At 45.3% G+C, this 19,163-nt stretch overlaps 1 protein-coding gene and 1 long non-coding RNA gene across 6 annotated transcripts in view; both read right to left on the bottom strand.

Annotated features, from left to right (window-relative positions):
- Positions 1-19,163, bottom strand: part of LOC308592502 — a 643,114-nt gene that overhangs the window by 397,126 nt on the left and 226,825 nt on the right. The gene's annotated exons all lie outside the window — the stretch shown is intronic.
- AJAP1 (adherens junctions associated protein 1) overlaps positions 1-19,163 on the bottom strand; it is a 124,906-nt gene that overhangs the window by 68,099 nt on the left and 37,644 nt on the right. For all 5 annotated transcript variants that reach the window (XR_014010526.1, XR_014010527.1, XM_081204027.1 and 2 more), the window contains exon 2: positions 7,605-8,341. Coding sequence is in view for 3 of the 5 variants with exons in the window: in XM_081204027.1 (XP_081060153.1) it covers positions 7,605-8,341 (737 nt within the window). In the remaining 2 variants the exon portion in view is untranslated. The remainder of the gene's footprint in view (positions 1-7,604; positions 8,342-19,163) is intronic.

Below are 19,163 nucleotides of genomic sequence, written 5' to 3'. Positions count from 1 at the left end.
CTGGCTCCCTCCTTGTTCTCCAGCCGGTAGGTGAAGATTTGTTCCAATAAAATCACTGATTTTTAGGAAAGTGCTGGGGCTATGATGTTTTTACTCTATGTGTGTGTGTTTAATTCTATTAAACCTTTAATTCTATTACTGTTTAATTGTTTTTTAAGGATGTTTTTTTCCTACCCCCATCCCCACCCCCCACACCTGTTTTGTCTGTAAGCCACCTTGAGTTCCTATCAGGAGGCAAGACAGGATATAAATAATAAGAACAATACGTGAAAGCCTAGTCAACAAAAAGAGTAGAATTTGGTTGTAGAATGGGCTATACTGTGACCCTAAGAACATAGGAAGATCCTGTAGCTGGATCAGTCCAAAAGTTATTCAAGTCCAGTATCCTATTCTCACAGGATGTCCAAGGAACCAAGTGCTACAGTGTCTCCCTCCCAGCAAACTGGCATTCAGATGTATCTGCTGCCTCTGACAGTGGAGGTAGAACAGGCATAGGCAAACTCAGCCTAGTGGTCAGGGATGATGGGAGCTGTAGTCCCAAAACATCTGAAGGGCCAAGTTTGCCTATGCCTGAGGTAGAACATAGCTATTGTGGCTCGTTGTGAGTTACTATCATTATCCCCTGTGGCCAAATGGGGAGGCTAAGGGTCAAAACAAGCTGAGGGGTTGCCCTAACCCTCATGCCTCCCATATTATTCCTGATGAATTGGCATGCATTCCCCAAGCCGGTTTTCCCACTTGCAAAGGAGAAGGTATGAGGAAGACTTTGAGCTCACCTCATCTTCTTTGAGGAAGGGTTTTGAAAGCCCTTAAAAGTTGGTTTCTGAGCATCGCTGGGGACCACTTTGCCAGCGCTTTCAATTCAAAGTAATTCCACCCACCCCTCAGTGCAGAGGGTGCAATTTCATTCCGGCTTGAGCATCCTGTACACTGTCCATCCCATCCCCACCACTAAAAATGTATGGTTCAGCTTATTATTTCCATTCCATCTCACTTGCATTTTATTGTAGGCTTATTTCCAAATTTTGCGCGCTAAAAATGAAATGGCAACGAAAGAAATTGCACACATTTTACAGATGCATAAGAACCCTGCTGGATCAGGCCATAGGCCCATCCTCTTCCCATAGTAAACTAGCAACTCATGCAGACACACAAGAGGCAGCCTTGTCTAAGGGATGAGCCCACCCTACCAGCTGAAGAAGACACAATTTTATTATTTCATTTACTTATGGCATTCATAGACCAGCTTTTTTCTCCAATGAGTTCAAGGTTGCATGCACGGTTCTCCTCCCTCTCCATTCAATCTCTCACAACAACCCTGTGAGGTAGGTTAGGCTGAGATGCAGCAACTGGGAATCCAGGTCACCCAGTGGAGCTTCATTGCCAAGTCGGGAGATTTGAACTCTGGTCTCCCAGGTCGCAGACTGACACCCTAGCTGCTATATCGAACTGGCTCACCATTTACTGCCCACACCAGAGGCTGAGTGTAAGGAAGTTTGCCCAGAACCCTGATTCAGCCAGGGACACAGTGGAAAGCTTCCTCTCTACATTATTGCTTTGGGTTTCCAAGAGTGTCCAATTGTGTGCTTCTATGAGGCATCGGCCTTCTTTTATGGCACACAAGTGCACTGTAACACGATATAATGTCTAACAAGATGTAACATTGTGTACTGAAGCCAAGATTATATACATCATGTATTATTGATCAAGAGGAACTCTCGTAAAGTTTTATAAAAAGAAAGTTGTTATTGGGTTTTTAAAAAGAAAAAAGAAAAGAGGGAGGGGGGAAAAACCTTGCAATTTTTCTCAAAGTCAGGGATAATGCCTAGCAACACTCTCCCCTCCAGGGGAATATCCTGAAATACATGCCCTTTCCTGTTCATTCCCCACAACAGAGTGATGCTCTCTCAGTATCAGCGTGTGGGGGCGGAACTTGCTCCACTTCAAACACATGTCGAACTCTGTTGCCAATAGCAACGGAGCTCCAGAAAGCCTGCTTCACATCCTCGGAAGTGGAGGCACCTCCCGGAGGGTGTTGGGGCAGGAGCAACGACTGAATCAGTAAGTAATCGGAATTGGTAGCAGGATGTCTGTTGGAAGGGTGAATGGGCACACGTTCCCTCCGTCCCTCCTCACCTAATCTCCAGGTTTCAGCTACAAAGAGCATAAGAGGCGGGGGCCTCCCAGTCTGCAACCCCCTGCCTTTTTGTAGCAAACCACTCTAAGCAAGCTGATTATCCTGTAAGGTCCAGGTAGTGAATGAGATAGAAATTATTTCATAATTTAATGCAAATCTACTTGATTTGCATTTTCTGAGCCACCATATGAACAAAAAAAATAAATTATGAACCCCCTACAGTAGTGAATTCCATAGCTTAACTATGCACAGCACCCTTCAAGATTCACACTTCTTCATATCTGCAATTATTATTACCATAGCTGTCAACTTTTCCCTTTTCTTGCGAGGAATCCTATTCGGAATAAGAGAATTTCCCTTTAAAAAAAGGGGGAACATTGACAGCTATGATTATTACCCACCTGTCACCAGCAGGTCGCAGGGTGGGATACAACAATTTAAAACTGGTAATTGAAAACAATTGAAGCATATTACATTCACAAAGACAGGGCGGGTCCTCAAAACACATATATCAGGTGCCAAAGGCAAGAGTTAGGGTTAGGAGTTAGCTCCCGCTTCTGCACAGTCCTCCTCCTTAAAAAGTATATATAACAATCTGTAGTGCCCAAAGAAATGGTGTATATTATGGAATATAAACCTGCAGGAATGGATTCTATAATGCAAAATGAATACATCAGGAGAAAAGCATGTGCAAAATGCATGTGAGCTTTAAGGCAGGATGCAAGAGAGCAGTGGCGTAGCGTGGGCTGTCAGCACCCGGGGCAAGGCAAGTAATTTGCGCCCCCTAACCCTAACCCCCAGATGTTGTGCTCAGTGCGGCTGGGCCCCCCTGCACCCCCCACGCTACGCCACTGCAAGAGAGAGAGAGAGAGAGAGAGAGAGAGAGAGAGAGAGAGAGAGAGAGGGAGGTGTATTGGTTAGAGTACTGGACTAGGACCCAAGAGACCCAGGTTTAATTTTACACTTGGCCATGAAGCTGGGTGACCTTGGGCCAGTCACTGCCTCTCGGCCTAACCTGCCTCACAGTGTTGTTCTGAGGATTAAATGAATAAATGAGGAACATTGAGGCTGAGAAGTGGTGACTGGCTGGCTCAAGATTATCTTCACAGCTGAGCAGGGATTTGAACCCAGGTCTCCCATCTTCTATTCCATCTACACCACACTGGTTCTTCGCTCTCTTTAAATACCCAAGCAAACACTGCACAGATATTATCTCATCAAAAGTCCATTCATATAATATTGGAATCAAGCATTATGTGTAGCAGCACCTAACCACCAAAACTCTGTCTTTCTCTCTCTCCCCCTCTCCTGCTATCAGACAGGCTTTGTAGTCTTTCCAGCGCTGATTGAAAGTGTTCCTTTTTCAACCAGGCTCTCAAGTAGAGAGGTATATATATAAAATATAAAAAACCCAAGTCTGTATGAAATTTGAAATTGTTTTCCTCCATGGAATTGCTTTTCCACATGTGAAATTGTTTTAATTGCTTTTATGTATGAAGTCCTTTTGTGTAGGTTTTTATTTCTGCTGTTTTTGTTTCTTAAATCCCATAGGAAGCAATTCATAAATGAAAACCAACCAGTGAATAAAATTCCAAAGATTGATTGCTACCTCCTCCTGCCTGACTCAAGCTGGAACAAGACATTATTCACCTTGGAGCCACAAGGCTGCTATCAGGAGACGCGGCAAGCAAAATGATGTACTTTAGAGTTCCCGAGTCTAGAAATAAATTTGGATAAATTTCAGATGCATCCTTAACCATGTTGCCATCAGGCATTTAGGATAATAGAATGGTAGAATCACAGAATTGTGGTGCTGGAAGGTTCCCCCAAGGGCAATCTAGTCTGACCCCAAGCAATGCATGAATCACAGCTAAAGAAGCCCTGACAGATAGCCATCCAAACCTCTGTCTGCAAACCTCCAGTGAGGGAGGGGCCACCACTTCCTGAAGGAGTCTGTTCCACTGTCGAATGGCTCTCACCATCAGAAAGTTCTTCCTTGTATTTAGTCGGAATCCCTTTTCCTGTCATTTGAATCCATTGGTTTGGGTCCTACCCTCCAGAGCTGCAAAAAATAAACTTCCTCCATCTTCTATGTGATGGTGTCAGGGAGTGGCAGGCCCTGAAGGGTATGTGGCGCAGGCAGAGGACCAGCAGAGCAACCCCGAAGAAGGGAGCAGTGATTTATGGCATATGACATTGCCTGCAAGGCAGGAGTCAGGGGAGGGAGGGTCAGGGCAGACCGAGAGAGAGGAAGGTGTGCCAGATGTGCCAGAAGAAGAAGAGGCTGTTTAGCCAACAGACGGGTCAGTAGACTCCCCACAAAGTTCCCCCACCCAGCATCTCCTTAAACCAGGAGGGGCTTGAAGTGGGAAGGGCAGTGGCACCTTCCATGCAGAAGTTGCAGCTTGTGGGTGGGCGACTTGTCAGGGAAATGTATATAAGCCGGCAAAGGGGAAGGTTTTCCCTGTTGCTGCAACTGCTCCACAGGGCCCAGATTTGTGGACAGCTGCCTAGAAGCATGAGGACACAGGTGGCGCTGTGGGTTAAACCACAGAGCCTAGGACTTGCCGATCAGAAGGTCGGTGGTTCAAATCCCCACAATGGGGTGAGCTCCTGTTGCTCGGTCCTTGCTCCTGTCAACCTAGCAGTTCACAGTGCAAGTAGATACATAGGCACCACTCCGGCGGGAAGGTAAACGGCATTTCCGTGCGCTGCTCTGGTTCGCCAGAAGTGGCTTAGTCATGCTGGCCACATGACCCAGAAGCTGTACACTGGCTCCCTCGGCCAATAAAGCGAGATGAGCGCCGCAACCCCAGAGTCGACCACGACTGGACCTAATGGTCAGGGGTCCCTTTACCTTTACCTAGAAGCATGTGTGCATGTGTGCATGCCTATCCGGAGCATGGAGGAAGCGGCTGTCAGTGTTTCTCTTCCCAATAAAGTGGTAACTAACAAGCATGTGCCTTCCTTATCTGGGACAGGCTGTGACAGACAGCCCTTTGAGTATTTGAAGATGGCTATCACATCACCTCTCAGTCTTCTCTCCTCCAAGCTGAGCATACCCAACTCCCTCAGCCATTCTTCATAGCCGTTCTTGATCAACCCAGTCACCCTCCTCTGAACACCTTCCAGCTTGTCACAGAATCATAGAAATGTAGAGTTGGAAGGGACCACGTGGGTCATCTAGGCCAACCCCCTTGCAATGCAGGATTCTTTGCCCAAGGTGAGGCTCGAACCCACAACCTTGAGATTAAGAGTCTCATGCTCTACCGACTGAGCTATCCCAATATCCTTTGGACTGTGGTGCCCAGAACTGGACATAGCACTCCAAGTTGATAGTGCCACACCACGAGTAGTCAATACAGCAACCTTCTGATATTGTGGTGTACAGCTCCCATTGTCTCTGATCCTTAACTTTTGCTGGCTAGGCCTGATGAGAATTGTAATCTAAATCTGGAGGTGGCTGCACTAGCTAAAGAGCAGATGCAAGACTGCTGCTTTTCCTTTTCATTTCAGCAGCCTACCAAACACTCCTTCTAATGCCTAGTTCAGTATTCAGGGAAAGGAATAAGTTAATATCTATTTCTCCCTAGAAGATGGGTCCATTAGAGAAATTAATCTGGGTATAGATTATACTGTAAATTCCAACAATTCCTCTCTTTCCCTTTTATTAAAGAGAAGCATCTTTCTGGGCTCTACGAGTCACAACCAACATTCTCTGCGATTTAATTTACTTCATGTGTGGCAAAGGGCCTTCCAGTCTAAACTTCTGTAATAGCAAACATAATTTGCAATAAATGGAAAGTCCACTTCCAGCTGCTGAGCGAATGGAATCGGTGCGTTGCGCTATGAGGAATGAGCATGGCGCTTAGATTCGATTACAGGGCTTCCACGTGTGGATTTACTGAGCTTACGGACAAACCCCCTTTAAACCCCTAGTGAGTACCACACATAAAAATGAAGGATCAGAGGGAGGGAAGGAGGGAGTTCCAGTTTGCTCAGTGGCTGAACATTTTCCTTGAAACGCATTTCATTCCATTTTCAACTGTAATCCTTTTGTTCGTTTGTTTCTTTACTAGAAAACTACTCCCAAGAAGGGGTCCATGATAGAAATTTATAAAAGTATGCATGCATGGCATGGAAAAAGTGGAAGGAGAAAGGGGTAGGGTTTCCCTCCTTCTCTCATAAGACATTAGAACTCGTGGACATCCAGTGAAACTAAATGTTGAAAGAGCCAAGGCAGACAACACATAGTTAAACTGTGGAACTCCCTGCCACAGGATGCAGTGGTGGCTACCAATTTAGATGGCTTATAAAGGGAATTAGACAAATCCATGGAGGAGAGGACTATCAGTGGCTACTAACCTTGATGACAATGCTCTGCCTCTACCGTCAGAGGCAGTAATGCTTCTGAATACCAGTTTCTGGAAGCCACAGGATGGGGAGAGTGATCTTATGCTTGAATCCTGCTTGCAGGCTTCCCATCATAGGTATCTGAGTGGCCACTGTGTACTAGATGGGCCATTGTCCTGATCCAGCAGGCACTTATTGTGCTCTTATGTCCAGGTCATTAGAGGGCTCAGGGGAAAGACTATGTCTTTTTGCCGCTTGAAACAAAAGGCTAGAGAGTTGCCTCCTTCGCCTCAGGTGCAAAAGCTGACCAGACTGGGAGCTGAATCTTCCTTCAACACTGCCAACATGATGGTATCCTCCACCACACTGGAAGTCAACAAGGAAGTTTAGAGGGAGCAGGGATTGGCCAACTGGTACATAGACACCTTTCTTCCACCATCTCTCCACCACTGCCCCCTGTCCCCCCCCCCTAGTATCTGCCATCTGAGGCAACTGCCTAATGATAGGACAGTCCTAAGTAACTTACCAGCATGCAACTGTGTTCAAGAAAATTATTTTGGCATTAAGGAAACCACACTGTGGGTTTTCTATAATGGGTTGCAAAATGGCAGAGGGGTGATGAGGATCAGGTGGGCTACACAGATGGGCTAAGCAGTTAATTCTGTCCCATTTCGGTCTCAGTACTAACAACAAGAAATTGAGCCTTTAGTGTCATTGGCCCAGTATGGGGTAATGCTTTGCAAACAGACGATTCAGAAAGCTCCTTTTGTGCCAACTTTTAAATACTTCCTGAAAACCTTTCTATTCTATCAGGCAATTGATAATACAGCTTTCCACAGTAGTTTCCTAATTCCAGATTTCAACTTTTTTAATATGGCTTTTATTGCATGGTTTTATACAAAATTGTTGTGAACCACTCTGATATCACGTTCTATGAATTAGTGGTACGTGTGTGTTGCATTTCTGTTACGTAGTATGCCCCTTCATCCAATCACAATAGAAACCCAGTGTGTTTGTTTGTTTTCCTGCTTGGATGAACAACTGGAAATGAAACGCAACATTTGCACACATGCAAGCAAATACATACAAATCTAAAAGCAATCTATAAATATACCTGAAGTATCTCCTGGGATCTTGGGTGGAGGGGCACCAACCTCTTTTCTGTTCCCATCAGAAGTGGCAGGTGGTACCATTGTGCTAATCACACCGGGGTTGTTCTTGGGTGTGCCAATCCCAGGGCCAGGTCCTTCTGGCTGAACCGTCGTGGAAGCCGCAGTTGTGGTGGTGATCGTGGTGGTGGTGGTGGTGGAGATGGTGGTGGTCTTGTGTCGCAAAACAGAGATGGTGGTGGCACTGCCATAAATTCCCGAGAAGCTCTCCAGGGTTTCCAAAGGGCTTGTGGACCCCCAGACAATCACCTCGGTCTCTGGAGTGGGCTTGCCAATTGCCCGGAGGTACCTTTTCCTCCTCCTCAAGTAAGTCTGGTATGCTGTACTCCCGTCTGCCAGAGAAGGGTCTGATCTGGCGGGGACAAAGTGCTCGGGGTGCCCATTTTCCCAGAGGAGGTCCGTGGCTTTGTGTAGACGTTTGGAATGATACGTACTGGCCAGCTGTCCGTTAGACCGTTCCAAATAGGGGAAAGCATAGTTCCCTGGAAGCCCATAACTCCTGGCCTGCTGCCCGGATCTAAGACTCCACAAAGGACTATGCCAGAATCCATGTCGGTCACGGTGACCAGGTCTTTGCAAGGGCCTATGACCGTGGCCCAAAGATTCACAAGAGGTGAAATCCATGGCAAGTCGGAACATGGCTATTAAAATCCAAGCATGGCTTCGTACAGGATAACCTGACCTGCAGATAGACACAGAGCTGTGTTAGAAAGAAGCAAACAAACAGAAAAGTCAACAGAGTTCATTCAAGGGGAGTGTTGCAGGATGACGCACTGAAACTCTCCAGACGGATCTGGCAGTTCTGCTTGTCTCCGAAATCTTATCTCACATGAGTGGCTAACAAATCAGAGAATGGGCTAGCTCTGAAATTTCTTCCCTGGCACACAAACCTTTGGGTGGTGAAGATTTGTTGGATTTCAACACAGGTTGCCCTTTAAATGTGACATTTTACATGGTTGGGTCAGCAAGAATGGAGGCCAAGCAGGACTGGACCATACTGTTATCCCAAATGTGCAAATTGGCTCAACGTTTTTGGTTAATGAGCACTTTTGTTTCCAGAGCTGGAACACCTCCTCAGACACCTTAAAGGTCTCCCTACCCACATTTGCCAAAACGTTTTCCCAAAATATATCTAGTTGATGCCCACAATATTGAACAGATGACATTTCTTTATATATATATATATATATAGAGAGAGAGAGAGAGAGAGAGAGAGAGAGGTACCTTGGGTTACAAACGCTTCAGATTACAAACACTTCGGGTTACAAACTCCGCTAACCCGTAAGTAGTACCTAAGGTTAAGAACTTTACCTCAGGATGAGAACAGAAATTGTGCAGCAGAAGTGCGGCAGCAGCAGGAGGCCCCATTAGCTAAAGTGGTACCTCAGGTTAAGAATGGTTTCGGGTTAAGAACAGACCTCTGGAAGGAATCACCGTAAGTTTGTAACCTGAGGTACCATTATTTATATATATATATATGACTGTCATCAGGCTGCTCCATAATCCTGGATTTGCATGAAGTCAGAGGGCAGCCTCTGATGAAGGATTTGTAGTGCTTCATCACAGTCTTGGGAGTTGCATGGCCAAGGTATTGGGGGGGGGGAGCAAAGGAGAAGTCAGGATATAAAATTGGGTTTTAAACAACCGCCGAGGTTTGATTATAGCAGGGATGGAGGTACACAGAGTAACTGTGATGGGATATGGGGGAGTGCCTGAAGGAGTTGTGAGGGGATTTGAGATTTGGGTGTAAAGAGAGAGGTGAGGATTGGCAAGGGGGTGGTGGGTTGGTGGCAGGTAGGCAAGGTTGGCAAGCACTATGAGAAGGGGTGGTAGCCCCTAATGAATTCCATATTTGCTATTTGACAGTTGACACGCAGTAGCATTGATGGATGACATACCCAAGCATTTTGCAGTTTTCAAATGTCACATTCAGAATTGGATATTTGGGCAAAAATTGAATATCGGTGAATCTAACCCGGCTTCCCATTACCCTGGAAGCCACAGGAGGCAACAGTGCTCTCTGTCCTCACAGAGACTTCCCACAGGCATCTGGTTGGCCACTGTGAGAACAGGATACTGGACTAGATGGTCCTCCTTTGGCCTAATCCAGCAAGGGCTTGTCTTTTCTTCTGAAAAACACTGGACTATGGGAAGGGAAGGCAGGGAATGTCACTTTGCCATCGCCACCCACAACCAGCCTTGCTTTGTGGCCCCACAGCATTTACTGCTCAGAGATATACTGCCCTTCAATGCAGAGGTTCGATTTACATCTAATAGCCATCAATCCCTTCCATTGTTCCTCTCAGCAATAACCAGGTTGACTCACTGCCCAGGATTGCAATTTAGCAGCCCTGAGATAAGCCCTTGTATTTTTCCTTCCATCCGGCACATCCAGTAGGCTATAAAACTTACTTTTTTAATGAAATGAAATAGAGATGGAAGAGAGAAGGGAGAGAATGGCTGCATTATGTCTTGCTGACTGGGCATGATGCACAATCAGATCTGGCATGATCACGCAAACTGTTCGGAATGGCTCTGGGTCCTCAAGGGCCTGACACAGCTCTGTGAGACTGCAAAATCCTATCCTGGAAACTCGGCCAGTCTTGGCCACATCTGCTGAGCAGTGAAAGGTCCAGCTAGTCTCTCTGTAGAAGTATGAACATGAGAATGCAAGAGGAAGCAACCCATCCACTCCAGCATCTTATTTTCCCAGTGGCCAACCATATGCCCAATGGGAAGCCCAGAAGCAGGATGTGAGCACAACTGCATTTCCCCCAGCTGTGATTCTCATGCTAGCGGTCTATAGGAAAGGGACTGAACCTAAAACTGCCAGTATCATAATATTGTTATACAATTCTATGGTGCAGCCACAGTTGGAATACTGTGTGCAGTTCTTGTTGGCTAACCTCAAAAAAGGATATTACAGTGGTACCTCGGGTTACAAACACCTCGGGTTACAAACACTTTGGTTACAGACTCCACTAAATATTTTTTCCTATTTTCTCCTTCTGTCGTAACATTGGAACTTGTGGACATCCTGTGCAACTTAATGTTGGGAGATTCATGACATGTCAGGCGTCAGAGGACCCAACCCCCCACAGTAGGTTGCTAGGAATGGATAAGACAAGGAAAGTTATTACCAGTGCTTTTTATTCAATATTCACAGAGAGAGGCTTAGAAATGCAGCCTCTTGGAGGTGCTGCTCCCAGTGAAACCCCACCCCCTCCGTCTCTCCCACTTCTTCATGAGTCATCGCTACCAGTGCTGGAAAGGGCCTTTTGCCTTTGAGCTCTTTGCTCTCCTACTTTCAAGGCCCGCCATGTTCTGGGAGAGGAGGGGGATCTGGAATGCTTTCTAAAGACACAGTCCATCAGTTGTCTCTCCCCTGGTGCTTCTTCTTCCTCTTCTCCCATTATTTCCCAGTGTCCCCCCCCTCAACTGCCTCTCAGCTGTAACCTCCCTCAAACCCCATTGTAATTCTGAACTGTCTCCTTCTTCTCAGGAAGCGTCAGACTGGGGAGGTGGTCTCCACCATTCCTCCTCTGCCCAGTCCCTGACAAGACAGATAAAAAGAAAATGAAGAAAAAGAAAGTATTTCTTCACATGACACATAGTTTGTGGGAATGTTCAGGGGTGCAGGAGAGGATATATTGTCTGATTATATCCTTTTCCAACTTGTGTTAACAAGTTCTACAATTTAGCAGAGTAGCATTCCCACTTTTTAAACTTGCAGCGGATGCGTTTGCTCAGGCTTGCTAAAGCCTCTATAACAACTATTCTGTTATTTCCCCCTTATTCCGTCATAAAAGATAAGACACGACACAGTCTTCTACAAATGTATAAAAAAAAGGTTTACTCACACATTCTGTTCACAATCGGGTCCCAGAAGGCAGACTTAGCTTAGAAAAGTAACATATACTTGGAAACTATTCCATAAGAAAACAGTCCCTTTGTCCTCTCTTGGCTGGAAGCCAAGAGGGCATCTTTGGCTAAGCAGATGTTGCTTCTTCGATGCATGTGGAGAAAGAGAGAGGTAGCTGCCCTGCCCTGTGCTTTTGTTGTTACCTGCACAGGTGAGGCCACACCCACCTCTAGTCACATGCAGAGGAAGTCTGTCCCAGCCCAGAAGGAAACAGGAAGTTTACCTGATGGCTGGACAAATATTCCTCCCCATGGGTAAACATGTTCACTCTAGGAATATTGTACATGACTGCTCTTGTGTTTCACATCCCACATAGTTAAGCTAGGGAACTCAATCCCCCAGGAGGCAGTGGTGGCCACCAACTTGCATGCATTTAAAAGAGGCTTGGAGAAATTCATGGAGGATGGAGTCTATCAATGGCTACCAGTTACAGTGGTTATGCTCTTTATTCAGAGTTACAGGCAGCGATGCTTCTGAATACCAGCTGTTGGAAATGAGTTATATACCAGCTGTGGGGGAGGGAGAAAAACTTTCCTTTATCCACTTTCCCTATGCCTTGCATAGTTTTATTAACTTCTATCATGTTGCCCCCCAAAGAGCACTTTGCTGGGGCACCCACCCAACATTCGTCCAGTCCTGCAACTGAACCCTATTTGGTTCAGTGATGGCAGGGAGCGCTTCAAGGTGATACTAATAAAAGCCAGAAATCCTGGCACGCTCTGCAGAGGAGGGAACTATTGGCTCTTCAGCACCACCACTGATGATAGCCAACGGGCAGTATTGCAGCTACTGTCCTTAGGTGTGCTAGAAAGAATGCTTCTTCTTTTAGAGGCGGAGATAGTTCATTTGGTTAAACGGCATTGATAGAGGTGTCAGGGGTTGCTTTAGAACTCCCCACACACACACACCTCCAAATGGGCCCAATGAGTCTCCTACCTGCCTTTGCCACCCCTTTTATGATGTCTAGGAAACAATAATTGAAAGACAAAAGAGGGAATCATTCTCCTCTCCTGCAGATCTGCAAGGAAAATCCCAGGCATTGCTGCGGGTAAGTCAAGAGTGCAAGTTTCCAGAGAGAGCATTAAAGCAAGGCTCTTCCTTAATAAAAATGCCCAGCCTTGCTGTCATTTATAATGGCCCGTCAGACTCAGACTTGAGCCCCGGCTAACACTGTTAATGTGATTTGAAATTTCTCCTTGCAGGAGAGGAAGACAGCCAGGGCACAGGGTTGCCTGACAGGGCATCCATCTCCAGGCTCACAATCACCACAGCCCCAAGTATATAACTTCATTCTCTCAGCCCTTGTGGTGTTTTAACCTCTGTGTCTGCAGACTGGGCAGTCTGTATCCTGTCCACACTACGTAAGCAATTCCTTTTACAACTGAGCAGCAACTTACATTTTGGTCTGGGTTTATGGGGTAGCTGGGGAGGCTCTAAGACTTTGTTCGGTCCACAGTTTTACATGGAACAACCCCATTCACACCTCCTGGACTAATACACATATCAGAATGCAGAGATCCCTTCTATTTATTGCACTCCTCCAAATTTTGAAATACAGGTTTGAGCTAAAACAACCAAAATGCCTATAAAAATGCACGTTTTGCATTAAAATGCATGCTTGTAAATGAAATTCATAACTATGTTTACTCTAGGTTTCCCCTCCTATATACAATCTTGTACGCCATTCTGCCTAACACAGTATGCAAAATCTTTTTGCAAGGCAACTTCTTCTACGCTGCTCTTTGGTATGTTATTTTCCACAACAGATGCATTTTTAGGCAAATTTTACCCTAGAATGTACATTTTTGTGCCCATTACTTGGCTGGAGAACCACATTGCAAAATTAAGAGGAGTGTGAATTTTTGAAGGATGTCTGCATTTCAGCTCATGCACTGTGTTAGTTGAGTGTAAATTAGGTAGGTTTACCTTTAAAGGTGAACTGAATCAAATTTATTCCCCATCCCTAATTTAAAGGCAAAATGTGACCTTTTCAAAAAAGTGATTTGTTATTTTTTGCTGTGGTTTGCTTGTATAATAATAATAATAATAATAATAATAATAATAATAATAATAATATATTTATACCCCGCTCATCTGGCTGTGTTTCCCCAGCCACTCTTGGCAGCTCCCAACAGAATATTAATAATAAAAAAGTGACAACATCAAACATTAAAAACAAGGGCATTCACCAATTGATGCTGAAAGAGGATGGAATGAATATATGAATAAAAGCAAGTGAAACTGACGCGGAAACAGAATAACCTGATCCATCCACCAACCCCTACATGTACTTTATCCTGCCTCCGCTATAGTGAGCAAATCTGAGGGGGGAAATCGCAGACGATTTGGAATGGGGAAACTGTGTGTGTGGGAGGGTCCAGCTGTCTCCCCTGATGGTTGCAGCAGTGACTGCCCTTGTCAAAATCAGTTCCCACTCAAAAGATGCTTTTAGCTCTCTTTAGAAACTGTAGGGATGATCCAGTCCTGCAACCCTTGATGTCAGGTAACGTTTGGTCCTAATTAAGAGGCCTCAGCTAAGGTCAATCACCAGGTGCTGGAGTTCCAAGGACAGGCAGAGTAGTGGGTGCGGTCAGTCTGTGTGGACAATGGTAGGGCCAGACACAGGTTCAGAGTGACAAAAATAGGAGAGGAAAGGACAGAGCAACAATCCAGAGCAAAGGAGTAGGTGCTTAGACAATGTCGTCACTAGGGCTGTGCAGCAGATCCAGCTGAATCCCAGATCCTGAACCAAATTGGGTTGACTCAGGATTCAGCTGGTTTGCACCAGGTCAGGTCAGGTCAGGTCCACTCAAGATCCAAGGCTGTCAAAAGAGTGGGGAGGTCTGGCAGAGAGGAGAGAAGAACAGAGAAAAGGAAGGAAGCCTACATACATTTCTTTTTCCCATGACCCTGAATGCATGTTTAATAGGAGTTGGCAAACACTCATCCAAAATTAACAGGTAGCATTGAGCTCTGTTCATTCATGTTCATCTTCATTCCACATACAAACATTGCAGATCATATCCAGTGCTAATCCTTCTCCGTGTAAACCCTTTGGAATTAATGGGCATGACTAGCCGCAGGCCATTCATTTCCATGGGTCTACTCTGAGCACAACTAACAGTCAATGCAACCCTATCAATGTGACTGCACGGCTGCAATAAAATTCTTGTCAAGAAGCATTTGCTGGTGCATGGGCAAAGCACCACAGACAAGGAATCTTGATGTAGCTATGCATGCAGTCGAATCGCAATGCAAGAGCAATTCATTGACACAACTGATAGTGTAGAAGGTAAAGGCTGTAGGAGTGGTTTTTTGTAAGGGAGAGGGCAAATTGCCCTAAAGAGTGCCCTCCTGTGGGCTCACCTCTTCCTCATTCCTGACCCTTCACTCACTCTTTCCTGCATAGGCCTTGCCTGCTTGCTCAGAGGCAAGGAAGGAGCTGATCTGCTTCCTTACTCCAGCCCCAGCTCATTTGCATATACAACAGAGGCAGCAAGGGGTCCAGCAGTGGGGCCAGAGGAGAGGAGGAGTTGGTAGTGATCTCGTTAATGGTGGGTGCAATGGCCAGTGCCCATCAATGTTGAACCCTTGATGCCAGACCTGGAGAATGACGGAAATGTGCAAGCCATCCACCCACAATGTTCTATACAAAATCCAGACATTTAAACAACAGAGATCCAAATCAATGGATTCAAATGGCAAGAAAGGAGATTCTGACTAAATATCGGGAAGAACTTTCAGAGGGTAAAAGCTGTTTGACAGTGGAATGGAATACTTCAGAAGGTGGCGGACTCTCATTCACTGGAAGTTTGTAAGGAGAGTTTGGATGGCTACTCTCAGTTGTAATTCCTGCATTGCAGAGGGCTGGACTAGATGATCCTTTCGGTTTCCTTCCAAGCCTACAATTCTACGATTCTATGTTTCTTTGAGGGCATCAAAAAGTGCCAAATGCACCCGTTTTCAAAAACAAATTCCAAGAAGAAATTTGAGTGAGGAAAATTCCGGAAGCCTCTGCCTTGCTCTGATGCTTCCTTCTTAAGTGCATGAACTAAGGCTCACTCTCTATACGTGAGGGCCCTTTGGACATCTGTGGCCATCTCAGTCAAGGGGAAAGGACATCCTTTCCTTGAGGTGGCTGGAGAAATCAGCTCATTGGGAACTAAAGATTTCCTATCGCTGTCTCCAAATAGTTTAGTGGTGTGTTGCCTAGACAACCAGAAAACTCCCACACATAGCTATTTTATTCAGGAAGACATCCTGTCAACACACACCATCTTTCTCTCCCTCGTGTGTTCACACACACACACACACACACACACGGGTTTGTGTGTCACATGAGATCCTCTGCAACAGATAACTGCGGGGGCTTCAATGCTTCCCAACCCAAATTCTACCTTACCAGGAAATACGGACGCTTTGGGCAATTTGCTTGGCTAGGTCCATCCTTGAGATTCATTCTCCCCTGCCTGACAAGGGGATCATGAACTGTGATGTTAATGGAGATGAGTGAGCAACCTTGATACGGTGTCTTGAAGGAGGAAACTCATTTCTATTTCATGTCAGTAGAATTGCTTTGGGCAACCCGGAAAGGATAAGCTGGCCACTGGCCATACCTTATCATGGGTGATAGTCTGGAGTAAGGATGGAAGGGTGTGCTTCTCCTCAAACTGGAAAGGATCTACCCATTTGTGAGAGTTCCAAGTAAACCTTTGCAAGGCCCATCCAGAAGAACCTAAGAAAAGCATGATGGGTCAGGCCAATGGCCCATCTAGTCCAGCATCCTGTGTCCAATTCTGGGTGCCATAATTTAAGAAGGATGTTGGCAAGCTGGAACATGTACAGAGGAGGGTGACCAAGATGGTCAAGGTTCTGGAAACCAACCATGAGGAATGGTTGGGTATGTTTAGCCTAGAAAAGAGGAGACTAAGAGCATATATGATAGCCATCTTCAAATACCTGAATGGCTGTCACGTGTCTCCTGCTATGGATGGTAGGGCCCAAACCAGTGGTTTTAAGTTACAAGAAACACTAAACATCAGGAGGAACCTTCTGATGTTAAGAACTGTTCAGCAGTGGAATGTTCTCCTCTGTAGGTGGTGGATTCTCCTTCATTGGATTTTTAAGCAGAAGTTGAATGGCCATCTGTCATGGAGGCTTTAGTGAGATTTCTGCATTGCAGGAGGTTGAACTAGATGACTAGAGATTCCAGATCTACAGTTCTATGATTTTATACTTTCTTTTACCTGTCCTTAATCTCCAAACATTCAGCTTCATTGTATCACCCTTAGTTCTAGCGTGATAAGAGAGAGAAAAAAAGCTTTTCAAAGTCCACTTTCTCCCTCCCAGGCATCGTTTTACAAACCTCTGTCATGTCACCTCTTCCTTGCCTTTTTTTTTGTAAAGTCCTGAAAGTTTTCCCCATAGGGGATTTTTTCAATCCCCTTGATCATTTTGGGTTATACCTTTTCTGAACCTTTTCCAACTCTACAACATCCTTTTTTTGAAGCAAGACAACAAGAACTGCACACAGTACAGTGGTACCTCAGGTTACATACACTTCAGGTTACATACGCTTCAGGTTACAGACTCTGCTAACCCAGAAATAGTGCTTCAGGTTAAGAACCTTGCTTCAGGATAAGAACAGAAATCGTGCTCCGGTGGCATGGCAGCAGCGGGAGGCCCCATTAGCTAAAGTGGTGCTTCAGGTTAAGAACAGTTTCAAGTTAAGAACAGACCTCCGGAACGAATTAAGTACTTAACCCGAGGTACCACTGTATTCCAAATGTGGCTGCAACACAGAATTGTATAATGCTACTATGATACTGGCAGACTTATTTTCAATTCCTTTCCTAATGGTCCCTAGCATGGAATTTGCCCTTTGCACAGTTGCCGCACACTGGGTTCGCATCTCCACGGAGCTATCCACCATGTCCCCAGGGTCTCATATATACAAAGAGTGGACTCAGTTTTCCAGCTAGGGATGCTGGGAGTTGCAGTCCAGCAACATCTGGAGGGTGTAGGTCCACCACCCACAATATACAGTCAGCAGTTTGAAAGGCGCAAGACACATAAAGCAATGAACAGGAACAGCAATTTTTAAAAATCCTCATCAGCCAAATGCTTTTCTTTCTTTATTGCTGATGCTTTCTTCTGTTAAGTGAGCATTAATCTCCCTTGCTTCATTTCATCCTTACACGAACCTAGGGAACGAGGTGAGGCCAAAAAAGGCAAGTCTACCATCATCGTGAGTTCTGCCTGCTATAACCCATCCATTCCAAGTCCCCAGTAGGGGGCAATAATTGCTGCAATCAAGTCATAAGGACTAGAAACTTTAAAAGGAAAAATTGAAGCTGAACTGTATTACATGATGAATTCCAGATGAATACTATGACAAATATGTCAATTTCCCCCCCTCATTTCCACCCTCTAGTCTTTCAGTTTGCCCCATTTCCACTTCAGTTTATATTACGACCCCAGCTTGCCATCTAGCCACAGACTTAATATTCTCCCCCTACTTAACATTACGCATTTTTAGAAGAACAGCCTACTTGAATATAAAGGAATATTTATTTAGAAGGAAAGAAAAAGAAATATATATTTTTTAAAAAAAAAAGTTAAGCCATGCTAAAAGAACTCAGCCCTCCTCTCTTCTGTGTATAAGCATTTTTAGCATCTTGTACGATGGAGAGAGAGAGAGAAAAAAAAGATTTTCACCCTTGGCTGCTAAACAAGAAAATAGGTATTTTCCATGTAACAAATTAGGACGGGCAATCAGGCAAACTTATTCGGGCAAAAGAGCTTTCTGGCAATTGCTGTAATCAGCAGGATTCAGGCGGGCTTATTGTGAGGTTAGCTTTACTTAGAGTGCTTTGCATTTTTCTGGTTTGAAAATGAACATGGTCCCTCCTTTTAGAAGAGGGAGGACACCCTCCCCGAAAAAAAGGAGAGCACACAGAGAGAGGCATCCCCATCACCCATTTTTAAAAGACTCAACTCTTCTCTCTGTTTCGTCTTTCTGATCCCAGCTCAAGGATGCTTTGAGTGGAGCTGTTGTGTCAGAAATGGATCTCCCTGCCATTAAGTCATTTTTTTCTCTCTTCAAGAGTGGCTTTAGAGAGTCATCAAAAAGTTTGCCTGAACCAAAACAATTTATTTCATTTTGTGCTCAGATTTGTCTACATCAAAGAAAACCTGCAGAGATTCGCCCCCTCTCCCCCAAACAGAAATAGTTAGCAGCTCATGGACGGTATTTTGCTTCTTGCCAACATTTAGGCTCATTTTCCTTCCTCCTGTGTCTTCATTGTCCTTGCCTTCATAGTCCTTCTCTGCCCTTCATGCTATTGGCTGTGGTGAATGGTGAGATTTTGGCTGCTGATGTTGCCATGCTTCATTTGGCATGATGACATCATGGCTGCTTGTCGCTGGCAAAGCGTTGCCATCCAGATGTAGTTGAACTACAGCTCTCATCGTTGACCATTGAACTACAGCTCTCATTTGACCATTGGCCATGCTGGTTGGGGCCAGTAGGAGTTGTGCCCCAGTAACATCTGGAAGGGAACACATCAGCTACTCCTGGCCA

Source organism: Podarcis bocagei (assembly GCF_964188305.1).
Source record: "Podarcis bocagei genome assembly, chromosome: 7".
NCBI lineage: Eukaryota > Metazoa > Chordata > Lepidosauria > Squamata > Lacertidae > Podarcis > Podarcis bocagei.
The sequence above is the reverse complement of the archived record's forward strand: the minus strand, read 5'-3'. Positions and strand labels throughout refer to the sequence as shown.